Genomic DNA, 16,841 nt, shown 5'->3' on the forward strand with positions numbered 1-16,841 from the left:
GGACCAGAGATGGTCCAGCCCTTACCTGCAGCCCAGGGCCAGCTGCTACAGCCAGCAGGGAGCAGGAAGTCCACTCGGTCTGTCCTCTAACCCAAGGACACTCCCCCATCCCATCCACTTGGGGGCTCTGAGGGTCCTCACCAGCTCCCTCCTGCAGCCCCATGGACTTAGTAGTCCCCGGCTTCTGCGAAGAGCTGGACAAGCTAAGAGTGGGTGACCAGGAGGATGTGGGAAGCCACCCTCTCTGCAGAGTGAAGCCACCACATTGTCATCCAGGGAACAAATGCAGAACCCAGCACCTGGCTCCTCCAGCACCCTGGGCCAGGCCAGCCCTCCCTGTCACACCGGGGCCCCAAGTGGCTAGGGCACCCACAGACCCTGGGCAGAGGCCAGGCCTCAGCCCCAGCCCCAGCAGGATCACCTCCAATAGCAGTCTCTGGATTCCCATCCCCTGGACTTTGGCAGAACCGATCCTGGGCTTATCCCCAAATCACAGACGAGGAAACCGAGTCCAGTCAGGGGACCTTTGCCAGCCCAAGGTGAGCTAGAGGTGAGCTGGGGTCTCTGGGCTGGGGAGCCCTGCCCACCTCTGTCCCCCAAAGTATGTGCAGGCGCTCTCCTGCCCGCCTCCGCGTGCCCTGCACGCTCGCAGTCCTCCTGGGCCCCTGGATGCTCCCTGTCACCAGCTTGGCTGCCAGGGCAGCGGCACCAGCCACGGGGAAATTATGGGGAAACAATTCCATCTCTATTCTCCAGGCCCAGCCTGTTCTGCCACTTTCTGCGAGATGGCAGAACCTGTCCAACGGCTTTGGACAGTCCCTGCCTCCTTTCTGCTCCTGGCTGGGAGAAGGGGAAACCTGTCCTGCAGGTTGGGCCAAAATACCGCCTTGTTGCCTGTGGAAGTCCACACGCTGCTCACTCCTATCTCCGGGGTGGGGGCGCTCAGCGCGGCACACGGCCGGCCGGAGGTCGAGGCAGGGCGAGGCCATGTGAGTACCCAGTGGCACCAGGCAGGGCAGCTGGAGAAGCCAGGGGCCGGGTCACCAGGATGGGACATGCCACGGGGGCTGGAGGCCCAGCTCAGGCTCCCTCGGGAGCAGGAAGCAGAGGTGGGTGGCCCACTGGGTAGCGTGAGCGACTCACAACCTCCCAGCCTGGGCCCAAGTGAGGAGGGGCCCAGTGGGCTTCCTGGACAGGGCCGGGTGCAAACAGGCAAAGCCTGGTGACACACGGGCCCAGGAGCCTGCGGTCTGGAGGGGCTTGAGGGCTCCTCCATCCCGGACCTCCCACTGCCCCGAGCCCATGGGGCAGGACCACGGCAGCCATGGGGCAAGCGGAACGTGTGGGGAGCCACCCATGGCTCGGCTCAGTGTGGGGCAGCCCAGCTCAGGGTGGCAGCGCTCGGCCCCTGCCCCCAGGCCTGGAGGCAGCAAGGGCCAGCCCAGCCCTGAGGAATCGGGTTGCAGAGCCCTCTGTTACCTGAGCCGCAGAGCAGCCTTGCTCCTCTATGCAGGTGCGCACATGCACGTGGGGTGCACACACAGGAGACACACTCTGTGCCCCGAGCATACATGTGCAGCTGGACCTGGGTCCGTGCCATCGCTGTGCACATGGCAGAGGGGGTAGCTGAGGCTGCACATGGGTGCTCCTTGGCATGTGTGCAAATGTGGGTTTCTCCGCGTGAGGGTATTGCTGCTGCCCATAGGTGTATGAGGGCAGCACACACGTGTGCACCAGTCCATCGTGGGCCTCAGTGTCCGAGAACGTCGGTAATGCTCAGCAGAGCGCTCTGGATGTGGCCCTCCGCCCTGGACAGGCCCAGGAGGTTACTAGAAGCCCTGGTTTGTGCCCAGACCAGGTCCCTTGTGAGCTGGTAACTGTAGCCTCTAGCATCCTGCATTAGGACTCACCACTGTTTTCTAAATGGGGAAACTGAGGCATGGCCAGGCAAGAGAGTTGATAAAAGTCACCAAGGGAGAGGCTTTGCCTGTCACTGCAGAAGCCCCCACACCGAGTGGGCGGAGATGCTGGAGCCAGCCAGACCTTGGTTCGAATCCTGCCTCCACCTGTTCACCTCCTCTGCTTCCAGCCTCAGTATCTCAATCTATAGAATGGGACGCCTCTTCCATGGCCAAATGGGCTCTGATCGCATCATGTGAGCACACATGCCATGAACATTTCAGGGACTCTGATGGCATGCCTGGCCCTGGGGTCCCCAGGCAGGAGGCAGAGGGGGGATGAGGAATCACTTGGCGATGAGCAGTCAGGGTACATAAAGCAGCCCAGGGAATGGCTCTGAACTCAGCCTCCTCCATGAGACTTCGGAGGGTTTCAGTGCCCCACAAGCCAGAATAGCCCGCGGCACAAAGTGAGGTGCAGGGTGGCCCACGGGCCATGCACCTGCTGCAGCCACTGCTGCAATCAACACTGTTCTTGAAGGCAGGTGGACAGTCAGATAGACAGACCAACAGTCCCGTCCAGACAGCAGGAGAGAGTCCTCTCCCCAGGCACCCCTCTCCCAGGAGCAGGAAGGGGGCAGAGAGAGGGACGGCTGCATGGGCAGATACCCTTGGGCCATGGAGCCAGGCAGCTCCTTGATTCTGCACCTGAAGGACAGGGAGCCAACCCAACCCCCAATGACACAGGCTCAGTCAGCCTGAGGACCCAGGGCCCCAACTACCCTGAGGCCAGGACTCGGGTCTGGCCACTGGCACTGGGAGGCAGGGTACCAGTGGGCACCTCTGTGGCCTCCCACCGGGCCAGGTGCCCTTTTGTGGCTGCAGCCGGGGGATGCCCTCCTCTGTGTGGGGACCAGAAGGTGCTCCCCTGGGCTCAGATACCACGACCCGTGGACTTGAAATCCACAGTAGCTGACTGCGTGCTTTCACCATGGAAACCCAGGCCTCTCCCCTGGACTGGGGAGGGGTTTGTCCTGCAAAAGGTCTTTTTGGCCACTGGACTTGAGCTTGTCACTAGAAGAGGGGCTCCTGCTGGTGGCACCACTAGCCACCTGGGGCTGTGAGGAGGGAGGCAGAGGGCCACCATGCCCTGATCCTGCATAACCTGAAACGCGCAGTACTCACTGGGACCCCTGCAGCAACCTGATATGTGGCAAAGGTGTACATAAAACAGGCTCAGAGAGGTAAAGCAACTTGCCCAAGGCTCCCCAGAGGACAAAGACGGAACAGGAGCCATGTCCAAAGCCCTTTCCTTTAGCCCACTGCCCAGACTGATGCCCCAGCCAGCTGCTGGGTGGGGGGTGGGGCACTGAGACCCAGCCCGCTAAGACTGACATAGTGGTGGAAAACCCCTGCCTCCTCTCTGGCTACTCTGCAGGGGCCTGGGGGGCAGGTGGGGCCCTGGGAGGCAGGTGGGGGCCTGAGGGGCAGGTGGGGCCCTGGGAGGCAGGTGGGGGCCTGAGGGGCAGGTGAGGGCCCTGGGAGGCAGGTGGGGGCCTGAGGGGCAGGTGGGAGCCTGAGGGGTAGATGGGCCCTAGGAGGCAGGCAGGGCCTTCAGCAATTGCTCTCCTGGGGGGGACGCAGGAGGAAGGTGATCTGGCTAGCTCTCAGGCTCCTTGGATCAGGGATGTGCCCTGTTCGGGTCTGGTGGAAGGAGCACACTGCCATTTGAAGGAGCAGAACCTGCAGGCCCAGGAGCCCCACACGGCAGCCCTGAGCCAGCCAAGGCTCAGGCCCACCCCCCTAGCTTGGTCTGTGGTCAAAACCCCCCTCAGGGGCCCTCTGTTCTCATCCACAAAGGGGGACCGAGAGCAAGACCTACCAGGTTGGACCTGGTAGTAGCTCAGAAGGTGGCAGTTGTGAGTCCCTTTGCACCTGCCCCCAGGGTCCAGCCCCAACTGACAGGTGGACACAGGTGAACAACCTGCTCTGTCCTTCCACCTGCTCCTTCCTTGGGGCTCAGCCACAGCCTGGGCACCAGGAGGGGATGGTGTACCCCTGGGCCAGCCTGCGGCCCCTCAGCCAAAGCTCAAGTCTCTGCTCACCCCCACCTGAGCAGTCCCCGAGCTCCCCCACATCTCCGCCTCACACAGGCCCCCGGCAGCAGGCCAGCCCGTCACCCCTGCAAGCTTGTCCCCCGTCCCAGCCCTCCCAGCTCCCAGCCAGGCCTTGGCACCTGGAAATACCCCCTGCCGCCTTCAGAGTCCCCTGCATCCCAAGTACACCCAGGAGCCCCTTCAGCCCAAGGCCCCACACCAGGTTGACAGGCCCTCCTGACCCCTGGCATGGGGCAGCTGGGTGTGCCTGTGTGCTTTTATGTCAGGCTCATTCTACTCCTACCACCCACTTGTGCCCCAAAGCACCTGGGCTTGCAGACTGTTCCACTGGGGCACCTCCCCACTGCCACCAGCCCACCCAGCTCTGAGTCCAGCCACCAACCACACTGCTCTGCCCATGGGCCCTCAACACACTGTCCCTTGCCAGCATCCTGGAGAATATTTCCTGCCATCCTTGAGGCCCTGAAGAGAGGAACAGCCAGGCAGGGCCTGCAGTGTCTGGTGCAGAGAGGGACCCTTGAGTGGGAGGGCACAGGGCTCACAGGGAGAGCTCAGGTCCTGCGTGCCACCTCAGATCCACAGTGAGGTCACTGGGAACAGCGCCCAGCTCACGTGGACCCAGAGCCCACAGGCACCTCGGGTTCCTTTGGATGGTTCTTTTACGGGCGTTGGCCCAGCCCATACAGCAGGCACCAGGGGCCAGGGAAGAACAGCCCACTGGGCAAGTTTGGGTGGAATTTCAGGTGCAGCAGCTCAGCCCAGCCTGAGCCACGGAGGCCCCAGCTGGCCACCACACCTCCCAGGCCCTTAGCCAGCTAAGGCCAGCATAGCCGCGGAGCCACCGGGGAAGTGTCCCAGCCCCCACTGGGCAAATGCACAGGACAGGCAGCTCCAAAGCCAAGGTGAGCCCAGCTACCACTCCCCTGTGCAAGGGAGGTGCGAATGTGACCTCTCTGAACCTCAGTCTCCCCATCTGGGCAGGGATAGATGGCTATGGTGAAAGTGATGGGTTTCCAGCTCGAGAGAGCATGAAGCTTGGGAACTGGGGCCAGAATTACCGATCACTGTGGTCACGTGACCACACCCTAGCCTGAGCCTCTGGAATTCAGAATCTTGTCCTTAACCTGCAAGAACACCCCCAACAGGTGAACCCACACTCCCAGCCTCCGGTCGGCCTCCGAAGAGTGGCAGACCTCCCATCCTTCATTCCAGAGCCCTCACCCACGGGACACCATGCCACCAACTGTCGCCCCTGCCCCCTCACAGGCTCTGGGGCAATCTCAGAGCCCAGGTGGGCCAGCAACACAGGTTTTGGGGACCCAGCTCCTGTGCTCTGCTCTCCATCATGCCCCAGCTTGCACTGCCCAGCAGGCTCCCATGGGCTCCCTGAGCGACACGGTGTCCCTAAGCCCAGCCTTGTGCCTGGATGTCACAGTTCTGTCTGGTGCTCTGACACTTGGCTGTAGATACGAGGACCCAGCCAAGAGCCAGGCCTGAGCCAGGACCCCAGAGTTTCTCCTTCAGGCAGCTCCAGCCCCATGCTCACCTCTTGAGGCCCCAGGCCAGCCACCAGTGAAGGGCACCCACTGCCCGACCCCCAAGAGCCTGGAGTGGTCGTGTCTCTCTGTGCTCAAGGGCCTTTGGATCTCACATGCCAGGGGGCATCGTGCAGTGGGACACGGGCACTTGGGAGCTTGGCCTGGGCCCTTCCTGCAGCACTGGGTGTCTGCCCTGCTCTGAACACTGCAGGTGTCTTTGGGGCAGTCTTGGAAATGCCTGCGACATGGTGTCCTCTCCTCTGTGGCCCGTGCTGAGGCCTTGGGCACAGCTCATATCGCAGGCTCACCCACAGACATCAGCAGAGGGTGGAGGCTCGGGGTGTCGCTGCACCACAGCCAACAAGAGAGCGCGCGTCCTGCTGTGGAGGCCAGCCGTGCAAGGAGAACGTCAGAGGGGAGACAGGCACTGGAGGGTGAACGTGCTGAGACCCTGGGTCACAAGTGCTCCCATGTCTGTCTGTGTCTGCGTGTGTGCAGCTGTGTGTACATGCGCACAGGTGTGGGTGTGTCTGTGTGCACACGCTGTCTTGGGCATGGTGAGCATGGGCACAGATGAAGGGACGAGCCCCACCCTATCAGGCTGTGGTTTGGAGGGGAAGCTTCGAGGTGGGAGGGTAGACAGCCGTGGCTGGGGTGGGAAAGCAGCTGATCTTGCTCCGGGAGACCCCACCTGAGCCCCGAGCCAGGCAGGCACTGTCCTCTCTGCTCAGGCAGAGCTTACATGGGGACAGTACTGGCACTGGAGGGAGAGACACCCCTCAGGGGACAGGGCAGCTGGGGAGGGCTGGCACTCACCCCAAATGCCCCTTGCTCTCTGCCGCCCTGCCCTCAGGGTGGCCCAGCTGCACACTTGCACTCCTGGGCACCTGCCTTGGGGTCTGGGGTCTCAGCAGAACCTCCCTAGGGGGAGCCTCCCCCCACCCCACCACGTGGGTTCTGCCCTGATGCAGACCTGAGAGCTTGGCCCTGCTGCCTGCGGCTGGACTCCGATGCCCACAGGCCCTTTCTATGCCAACTTCTCTCCCCTCTTCCTTCCCTGCAGGCTGGAGCCAGGTGGGCAGTAGAGGCACGGCCATCCCCACACGCTGGGCAGCGTAGCCAGGTGCAGGGCACCATGGAGACCTTCATGGAGTCGCTAAACAAGCTGAAGGACACCCACGAGAAGGAGGTCCTGGGTGAGTGCTGGGGGTTGAGGACCAATGGTTCTGATGGCCTAGGGCAGGCCAGGGAGCTCCTGTGTGTCACCTCCAATTCTCAACAAAGACAGGGACCCCATTTTTGTAGGAAGGGGACCTGAGCTGCAAGGTGGCTAGATGGCCAGGCTGTACCCAGACTCAGCGGACAGTGCTCCCCTCCCCTCACACAGGGTGTGTGAAGACTGCAGCCCCAGAGTGGGTGCATTTGAGGGTAACCACCAACACCCCGTGGTCACCCCCAGCCCACCCTCCAATTGCATCCATGCTGTGTTGTCCCAGAAGGCCACCCAAATGGAGCTGTGTGGGGTGGCACATACCTGTAATCCCAACTCAGGAAGCTGAGGCAGGAGAATCGCAAATTCAAAGTCAGCCTGGACAACACAGCAAGAACCTGTCTCAAAAAAACACCAGGGCCGGGGATTTAGCTCAGTGGTTCCACCGCCTGCCTCACAAGCGCAAGGACCCAAGTTCTTCCCCCAGTACCAAAAAAAAAAAAAACAGCCCCCACCAAGACCCTTGAAAAGCTCTGCTTCAGTGGCCCCTCACCCAGAACTGGGCCTCAGTGCCTCTCAGAGGCAAGGGTGTCCACTTCAAAGGACAGAGTGTGTGCTTCCCAAGGCCTGTCGGGAGCATTCCAGAAGGCCGAGCTGAAACTCTTCTGGTCCCTCCAGGTCATGCCCCAGGCCCTGCACTCCTGCCTAGTTCCCCACCAGTCAGGGATGCACCTCCTCCCCATCCCCCTGCAGTGCCAGCCCCCGCCCAAGGCCTTCCACAGAGTGCCCAAGGGGCTGGTTATTTCCTGAGCACCCGAGAGGCAGGGCTGCTTGGGCAAGACCCCCATCCATAATGGATGACAAAGCTATAACAAGCCAGGCATGATGGCGCCCGCCTGCAATCCCAGCTCTCCGGGATGCCAAGACAGGAAGATTACATGTTTGAGCCCGGCCTGGGTAACTCAGCAAGACCCTGTCTCAGAACTTTTTTAAATGGGAGGAGGGAGGGCTGGGAACTTAGCTTAGTGCAAAGGCTCGTGGTTCAATCCCCAGGACTGCAAAAAACAAAGATATGTCGAAAGGGGGTCTTATAAGATCTCCCCCAAAAGCTGCTGATTTCTCTTTAGCATCTCCCAAAACACAGCTCCTCTTGGCTCCTGCGCCCTGGCAGCCCCTTTCAGCACTCGGGGAGCTAAGCCCAAGCACCCCAGCAGGCATAGACAGGAAGCCCTCCCAGAGGGGCAGGCAGGTGGTCGGGGGTCCAAAAAGGACCCAACATGACAGTCATCGACAGAAGACGATAGCTCATGGTTCCGCCCAAACCCTGCTGCAGGGCGCTGCCTGGAGGGCCAGCAGGGCTGGGCCTGACCTCCCTCCCTCTGTCCCCCACCAGGCCTGCAGAACAAGCTTCTGGAACTGAACTCTGAGAGGTGCCGGTGAGTCAGCCGCTCAGAACTCCCCCCGATGCCCCAGGGCGCAGTTGCTGCTGTCCCAGGGAAAGAAGGGAAACTGAGACTCAGTGTGGGGTGGGGTGAGTCACTGGCCAAGGTCACACAGCTCACAGGTGGTGGAGACAGGCCTGGACCCCGGGGGTGCTGGCCTCCAGGGGCCGGGCAAGCCCCTGCGCTCACTGTGAGGCTGTGACAGACCCTGGCTTGCCGCTTCCCGGAGACAGGCAGCCTGTGCGGCAGGCTCCCAAGGCCCACGGCTGACCATGCTGCAGCCCACCCTCACGGGGAGGAGCTCCGTCCTCAGTGGCAGTCCCACCTCGGCTGTTTCCCGAACAGGGATGCCCAGCGGGTGGAGGAGCTCTTCGCCAAGAACCACCAGCTGAGGGAGCAGCAGAAGGCGCTGAAGGAGAACCTGCGGGTGCTGGAGAACAGGTGAGCGGGCCCCAGTGAGAACCGTGCCAGGCAGGCCTTTCCACTCCAGGACTCCTCAAGGCCTTTGGTGAACTGCCTCCCAAGACTCCTTCCCCAGCTCCATTAGCGGGGACACCAGGCCACAGGATGGGGATGGCCCGGGCCCACAAAACACAGTCTGGCGTCCTGGCAGCAGCAGTGAGGGGCTGCAGCCTCCCCTCAGGGTGGCCTCTCGCTCCTTTGCCCACAGACTTCGGGCCGGCCTGTGCGACCGCTGCATGGTCACCCAGGAAGTGGCCAGGAAGAGGCAGCTGGAGTTCGAGAGCTCCCACCTGCAGAGCCTGCAGCGCATCTGTGTCCTCAGTAAGTCCGCCACAGCCCCATGTGCCCCACATGGCCAGTGACTCCCAGGCTGTCCAGCTTTACTTGCAGCCGTGGGCAGCCCTGCACTGCGGGTGCTCCACGCCGCCGTTCTCAGACTAATGGTACGCAGCCCTGCTGCCTGTGTCTCCCCAACAGGCTGGGAATGGAACTGTATCCCTGCCCTCCCAGGGCCTTGTCCTCCTTCTCCCAGTGATGAGGGGTTCCAAAGAGCTCCGAGGCTCACTGGGACCCCTAGCAAAAAGCCTGGGGTTGGGGGTCCCTTCTTATTCAATAACATCCGACTGTCTGCTCTTGCAGTGAGCATTCATGGGGCATCTACTATATTACAAGCCCTGGGCTAAGTACAGGGAGCCATGGATGGAAGTGAGATAGGGGTCCCAGATGTGAGAGCCCCACCCTGCCCTCGGTCCCTCCTCCCTGGCTGTTCCACTCATGACTGCCTTTTGCAGCCAACGAGATGACCAAATTAAAGGAGGAGAACAAGATGTTGAAGGAGGAGGTGAAGCGGCTATGTGGCCTGGAGTGAGTGGGCAAAGGCACCGGCCCCTACCCCAATTCCCCACCCCACCCACACCAGATCCCATGCAAGTCCAGGGGAAGTGCTGGTGGGGGAAGCACAGGTGGGCTGCGCCTTCCTGGTCACGGGGCTGCCACCCCTCAGCCCCCTTGCTTTGCCTCCAGAGACAAGCCGGCACCCCCAGCCAGGGAAGGTACCTTGGAGCGCCCCTCACCCCTGCTGCTCCCCTCCCCCGGCGGCCGGAAGGCTGTCACCGAGAAGCCACACGGAGGCCATGAAGAGGCTGAGGAGGAGCAGCAGGCCACAGCTTCTCCAGGAGAAGGTGCGTGGGGCAGAGGACGGGCCAGGGCTGAGCCACCCGTCTTGAGGGTCTCCCGAGCTCCTTGCCACTGCTTCTCCTCCTACAGACAAGTCCGCGGGCTACAGGACATCTCCAGTGGTCAACCCGCCCGAGTCCCGGGCCCCAGACATGGTGAGCCTTCAGCTGACACGGGAGGCTTGGGCACAGTGGACAAGGCCAAGGGCCGCAACCGCCCAGCCACACTGACCCGCCTGCCCTGCACAGAGTCCCCAGCGCATCTCCAACCAGCTGCACGCCACTGTCGCTGTGGTGCGGCCTGGGTCTCGGGCCTGCCTGGCGGACCGCGGCTCCTCCGACCGGACATCTCCACCCACCAGGAGCACCCCGTCCAGTCCAGTGTACGAGCACAGCCTCCCTCTGGACAGGTGAGCCCTCCGCCCCACGCTGTGGTGGGAGACCACCAGCCCGGAGTCCCCTTTTCATCTCTCCTGAACTCCGCCTTTTCTCTGGCTTGGTTTTCCTGGGCATCTTGCCTGCCACAGAGCTCCCACATGGACATCTCCTGAGTGACCAGGCTCAGGGGCATGGCGGGAAGAGATGGTCAGGCTTGGAAAGGCCGCTCCGAAGGCCCATGCCAAGCTCTCACCTCATGGTCTGAGAGAGGGAATGGGCAGGTGGGCCCCACCCTCCAGGCGACTCCTATGAGCTGAATATCCCACCGGGAAAAAGTGCAGGAGTCAATGTCCAGGCCCAGACACCCATGGCCAAGAGTACCACCCTGCAGCCGAGGGGCTGAGAGCCCACCTCTCCCATGCTGACCTGGGGTGACCTTGGTGACTTTGAGTGGCCTGCCTCACTCTCTGGGCCTCAGTTTACTCACCTGTGAAATGAGGACCCTACTGCTTCCCTTTTGTAAGGGTTCCTCATTGAGTTTCTTCTCCCTTCAGCTTCCTGCGGGCTTCCGGGCCTGCAGTCCGGGCCTATGAGTCCCTGAAGCGGCCCCTTCAGACCGACCACTTCTGTCTCCTGGACCGCCATCTGTCCCTGCACCTCCAGAGCCCACACAACAGCCCCCCAGCCCTAGCCCCAGCCCCCCACAGCCCCCAGCCCTGGGTCCTGAAGGCAGGGGAGGCCTGGGAGGAGCCCGTGGGCCTGCTGGGCCTGCCTGGCGCCCTGGTGGGCATGCAGGACCCCCGGCTAGAGGGGGTGCTACACCTGCTCCTGGCTCAGCGGCAGCTGTGTGCGCGGGCACGGGCGGGCAGTGACACACTGAGGGGTCCGCCCCCCATGGGGGGGACTCCGCCCTCCCCGCCAGTCGGCTGGGACTCTGACAGTCCTGAGCATGAGGTGCTCGGGGCAGCCCTGACCACAGCAGCCCTGCCTGGTGGGCGGCACCCACAGACCGCTGGCAGCTCCCCTCAGAAGGAGGCAGGGGCCACTCAAGACTATGCCCCAGACAAGCCCCTGGACCTCTCAGACCCGGGCCGCAGCAAGGACGCCCCCAAGTCTGCCAGCCAAGCTGAGTCCCTCAGCTCCAAACTCGCCTGCCCTCTCAGCCCTGAGCCGCTGACTCTGTCCCGCGCCCTGACTCACAGCCCCCCAACACTCAGCAATGGCACCCAAGGACCCACAGAGCCAGAGCCGGAGGGGTCTCCCACTCCCACGGTAAGGGGCCCAGGGCTGCCCACAGCCCAGGGCCTGACCTCGGCCTCCATGACCGCCACTGCAGTCCAGCCTCCCCTCAGCCTTGGACTGCCCTCCTGTGCCAACCCAAAGTCAGTACCAGGAGTGCCCTGGCCACTCATTTGCACAGGGCTGACCTCCGGCCACAGCCCAGGTGTGGACTTGCGGGCTGCATCCACCCAGGGCTGACCACCCCGGCCTCCTTCTGCCTCCCCCAGGGCCCCTCACCGCCTCTCCCAGGGCCCCCCCTCAGCCTGCTCACTGCCATTGGGACCAGATGTGAAGCCAGAGGGAGGTCAAGGCCAGCACCCCACCCACAGGGCCCCAAGGCTGCTGGGCCCCCAGGTACAGTGAGTCTGCAGGGCCACCAGGGACCAGCGGGAAATGGTGCCGCAGGGGAAGGGAGGGCAGCGCCCCGGCTTGGTGGCCCTGGGCCTGGGGTGTGTTTCCTCTACTGCAGACTGAAAGGAGCTGAGGGCCAGGCAGACGTTCCCAGCACATTCAGTGTTGGGAAGGGCATCGGTCCGAGAGCTGGTAGTGGCCAGCCTGGGGGAGGGCATCCCAGTAGGCAGGGCCCTCACGCAGGGCCAGCGGAGGCCCGGCCTGGTCCAGATCCCAGCTGTGCCTGGGGCAAGTTACCTGGCTCTGCAGAACTGTTCCTATCCTAGTTAGACGGGCTCAGGTGGCTCCAGAGCCACCACCCTGGCTGACCCTCCCCTGTGTCTTTCAGAGCCCAGCAAGGCTGGAGCGCACAGCCTAGGGTCGGGGGAACTGGAGGAGTCTGACACATCCAACAGTGAGGTGGGCCCACAGCCACATGCTGGGGGAGGTGGCGCTGCCCAGGCTGCCAGGGCTGCCCCTTGTCCTGAATGTACCCCTTCTGCCCAGGTGGACCGAAGCTCCGAAACAGGGGCCAAACTGAGCATGCCAGGGGAGGAACACAGGCGCTTCTGCCCCCAGAAGCCCCAGCAGGGTTTGCAGCAGAAGAGGAAGCAGACCTTGGACCTGGCAAGCAGAGGTACCTCTGAAAGGCCAGGTGGGGAGGCAGGGGTGTGGCCTTTCCCAGCCACTGAGAGAGTAGCATCCCAGGCCAGAAGCCCTGGACCTCTCCAGCACCAGGCCCTAAGAGCAGGGACTGGGGGTGGCCTCGCTGAGTTCTGACTGCACTGTGTATCTATCCTGAGCCTGTTTCCCTGCCTGTTCTTAGGGGACTAATACTAGGTCCCAAGCAGAGAGCAGGGGACAGTTATCACCATCCTCAGAAATGAGGAGCACCCTGGTCCACAAGCAGCCTCCTCCCCACCCCGGGCTTGGCACCCGACTCTCATGCCCACCTTCAGCCAGGAGAAGCAACAGAGAGATGCCTGTTGGGCCCGAGGTGTCTCTCCCCACTGGGGCTGCTCTCTTGTTTGCCCAAGGCAGTGCCCTGGGGTTCAGCTCCTCCCGATAAGGCGGGCAGGAGCCTCAGCCCTGGTACCGGGATATCAGGACAACTTTCCACTTCCTGCTCTGGGCACAATGGCTGAGCCTTTGAACACCTAAGCTCATAATCATGTGGCCCTGGTGTTTGCCCAGGCAGGGCCTACAGTTCAGCAGGCTGGGCTGTGGCCACCACAATGCGCCATTGTTGCCGTGGCCTGTGTTTGCTTGAGTGGAGAAGACCAGCACACTTGTCTTGTTCCCAAGTGTTTCCTGCAGGGAGCGTGCAGGTGGGGAGCCATCCACAGGGTGTGGGGGGTCACCTCCCTCCAGCCCGACTCCCAGCTAGGCCAGGGTAGGGGAAGCTGGTAGGGGCTCCGAGCAGGCCCCAGGCACCCCTGGGGCAGCACTCCATGCTCTCAAAACACCTGCCTGGCAGTCAGTAGGACAGGCCCTGCCCTGTACACTGGGCACCCACCCTGCTGGACAGGGTGCTGCCCAGCCCAGTGCTAGGGCCAAATGCCTGTATCTTGTTCCTCGGAGAATAAGAAGGGCATGTATCGCTTGCTGCCTTGTGACCGCCTGACCCTGCCCAGCAAGTAGGATTGCCACTGTTTCACAGGCTGGGAAACTGAGGCTCAGAGCTGAGGTCCAAGGTCACAGGTCTGGTGCATGGTGTCCAGGGTCAAAGCTGACTGCACCCTGCGCCTTGGCAGGGCCCAGACGCCCCTCCCCTCTGGTCTCAGCCACACAGTCGACCTCACAGGGGCTTGGCCTCGGGTCACTCATGAGCTCAGGGTCACCAGGCCTGTTCCGGGCCCTCCACAAGGCAGTGATCGGGCTCAGGGACCTCACTTCCAGGGCCACACGTGTGGGGACACGAGCCACCCTCCACCAGATTCTCAGATTCTCGTGGTTCCCCCTTCCCAGGCCGCCCCTGCTCCCAGCATCCTTGCTGTTAGAACCAGGTGGCCATAGCTGCCCTCAACACCCTCAGTGAGAGCCAGTGTCACCTTGAGAGTGACACACCAGGCCACCAGCAGCACTGCCACACCTCTGCCCAACTTCTTTTCACTTCCCACAGGCTCCAAGAAGCTGTGCCGAGGGAGAAGGAAAGCAAGGGAGCTTATGATAGCTGCCGAGGGGCCCAACAGCCCAAGGGACACCAAGGACTGCAGCCCCTCGCCTGGCAACAGCAGCCCTGAGGAGACCTAGCCAGGCCAGTCCAGGCAGCTCTCCACCCGCCAGCAGATGCCACACCACCGGGGGTGGCCCGCATCCAGAGTGGTCCTGGAAGCTCCACCCTCTCAGAAAAGCCCTGCCAGCCCCATCCCTAGACCAGCATCCGCGCCTTGGGGGAGCGGTCGGGGAGTGGGCAGCAGGAACTGCTCCTGTCCAAGCCATGTGCTGCCCTTCCCCCGCAGGACCCACACCTCCTGGACGTACTGGACCGGCCTTCGGGAGCACAGAGGGCTGACCCTCCCCGCCACCCCCGGGCTCCAGTTAGTGGCAGCAGTCTGGGGCGCCCCCTCGTGGAGTCCAGGCAAACAGGCATCTAGCAATGCTGGTGGAGAGAGGCCACGTGTCCTCCCGGACGGGGGTCCGTGAAGAGCATGGAGAATGAACACAAGGTGCTGACGTGTGCTGTTGACAGGGCTGAGATCAGCCGCCTCCACTACCCCAGCAAGTGACGCCTGGAGGGCAGAAATCCTGGTGGCACAGCACGTGCACCTGCCCTGGCAGAGCCCTCCTCACCAACATGATCCTGAGCCCGGGCCTGTGCCAGCCGGTGGTGCAGCCCCAAGGCAGCACCCCTGGGACCCACCAGTGGCACCCAAGGGTGCCCTGTTGTTTTAGGAGGACACTTCTCAGGGCCTCTGCAGTCTGCCAGAAGAGCTTAAGAATCAGAGGCCCAGGCCCCACTGAACCAGGACCTGTAGGTGTTTGAAGCAGCACCCACAAGTGACCCCCTGCACATGAAGTCTGAAAGCTACCCCTTCTCAGGCAGAGATGGCACTAAGACCTCAGCTGGTCATCAGAGAGCTGGTGAGCAAGCAGAAGGGTCAGCATCCAACAGGGGAGGGCACGATGAGAAGAGAAACTGTCCCCGTGGGAACCAAGGAAGGTGGTGTTGGAAATTCAAACTTGGGTTTTAAGAGATAATAGCATGGAGCTGGGGATTTAGCTCAGTGGTGCTGCCTGCCTCGCAAGCACAAGGTCCCAAGTTCGATCCCCGGTACCGAAAAAAAGAGAGAGAGAGATAATAGCATGTCAAGTAGGCAAAAGGCAAATGAAATGTAGGAAGTTTGCTGAAATTGGAACACTAGGAAAGTGAACAGTCAGGAAAAGGCAGGGAGGCACAGTGTGGAGGTGTGCCTCTGTGATCCGGGTGCTCTGGGAGGCTGCTGCAGCGAGCAGTCTGGATGACTTGGTGACCTAGCCAGACCCTGTCTCAAAGGACAAAAGGGCCAGGGACATAGGTGAGCAGGGTTCAACCCCCAGTACCACAGACAAAAGGGGGGCGATGGAGGATGTCAGGAGGACAGGGGTGCCAGCAGAGGGCACAACTAGGAAACTCCCTGCTTTGCCCTCAGAGCATCCAGACAGGGCCCTGGTAAAAGGCCAGGGGAAAGAGGGCCAGGGATTTATCTCCGTGGCTCCTCGCCTGCCTGGCAAGCCTAAAGTCTTGAGTTCAATCCCCAGCACCCCAAATAAACAAAACAAAAAGGCCAGGGGAAGGGTCAAAGAAAACAGGACCACACCTGGGGGACAAGGGGGACAGGGCTGGTCAAGCTCAGGCAGGAGGGCCCGCAGGGTCAGCAGGAGTCTGCAATTCATGCCAGTGGGGTAGCAGGACATGGGGCATGGTGAGGTCCCCCTTGCTGACCACAACCTGCCTACCTGCTGGCCTGAGAAGCCAGAGGGCCCCATCCGAAACGGGATGTGTGTGTGTGTGTCCCAGCTGTAAGGTTGTTTTGACTGTTCCAGAATGAAATAAAACATGAGCTGTGTGCTCCACTCACTCTGATCTCTGTCCAGCTTGGGCCTTTGCTCACCCACTGTCCCCTGGGGTGGGGTGGGGAGCAGGCAAGGGGTAAAGCGACCCAGAAAGAAACCCACCTTCCTGCCTCGGTGTCCCTCCAGTGCCTCACAGCACAGCAGTGCCAGCAGGTATCAAAGGCGGCCCAGTATGTCCCCTCTGCCAGCAGGCTGTGGTGGGTGTGGTCTCGGCACCCCACCCCGCTGCTCCCCTCCTGGACACCAGCTTATTGTCCACTCCCCATCAGGGCCTCCTGTGACAGCAGCAAGGGTTGAGGACCCATGCGCCGCCCGGGCTCTGCACTCACAGGACAGGTTCAAAGCAGCTTGGGGAGGCTGTCACTCCTGTGAGGTCCCCACCAACCCCAGCAGCATCTGCTAGTGGAACCTAAGTCTCCAGCCCACAGATGTGGCCTCTCCTGAGAGGGCTGACACTGGATTCCAAAATGTGCAGCTCCTCCAGCCCAAAAATACATGCCCCGGGGGTGCCCACCACACACTCTGCCACAAGGGAAGCTGCCTACCCTCCCTCCTGAGCCTGCCAAGGCCCGGAGGACAATTTGGAAGGGCAGGGTCTGACAGAGCCAGGAGCGAAGGGACGCAAGCCCCATCCTGGCCTCTGAATGAGGGCACCAGCCCTGCACCCAGCTCAGGGTGACTGCATACGCCCATGTGCTGGGCTCCCCGGCCACCCTCTGTCCCCTCCTCAGCCAGTTTCATCCTGATGGCACTGAGGTCCCCCTTTAAATATAACCCCAAGGCCAGGCATGGTGACACACGCCTGTAGCCCCAGCACTAGGAAGGCTGAGGCAGAAGGATCACCATGAGTTCAAGGCCAGCCTGGGCTACAGAGCGAGTTCAGGGCCAGCCTGA

At 62.2% G+C, this 16,841-nt stretch overlaps 1 protein-coding gene across 3 annotated transcripts; it reads left to right on the forward strand.

The window, feature by feature from the left end:
- Positions 1-829: 829 nt before the first annotated feature.
- Rbbp8nl (RBBP8 N-terminal like) lies at positions 830-16,467 on the forward strand. 3 transcript variants are annotated; one of them, XM_021255214.2, is made up of 14 exons: positions 830-989; positions 6,617-6,749; positions 8,157-8,199; positions 8,551-8,646; positions 8,876-8,988; positions 9,459-9,531; positions 9,691-9,848; positions 9,934-9,998; positions 10,092-10,252; positions 10,775-11,492; positions 11,729-11,855; positions 12,241-12,311; positions 12,399-12,528; positions 14,014-16,467. In XM_021255214.2, exons 2-14 carry the CDS (start codon positions 6,689-6,691, stop codon positions 14,142-14,144), a joined length of 1,947 nt encoding a protein of 648 aa, XP_021110873.1. In that variant the 5' UTR covers positions 830-989; positions 6,617-6,688; the 3' UTR covers positions 14,145-16,467. The 3 variants fall into 3 exon arrangements, with proteins under 3 accessions (XP_021110873.1, XP_021110874.1, XP_021110875.1); XM_021255215.2 differs by lacking the exon at positions 12,241-12,311; XM_021255216.2 differs by lacking the exon at positions 830-989 and having other exon boundaries at positions 6,666-6,749; positions 8,439-8,646; positions 14,014-16,466.
- The last annotated feature ends 374 nt before the right edge of the window (positions 16,468-16,841 follow it).

The sequence above is a fragment of the Heterocephalus glaber genome, unplaced genomic scaffold (genome assembly GCF_053883595.1).
Source record: "Heterocephalus glaber isolate CG9 unplaced genomic scaffold, H.glaber_assembly_v1.0 deba00001673, whole genome shotgun sequence".
Taxonomy (NCBI): domain Eukaryota; kingdom Metazoa; phylum Chordata; class Mammalia; order Rodentia; family Bathyergidae; genus Heterocephalus; species Heterocephalus glaber.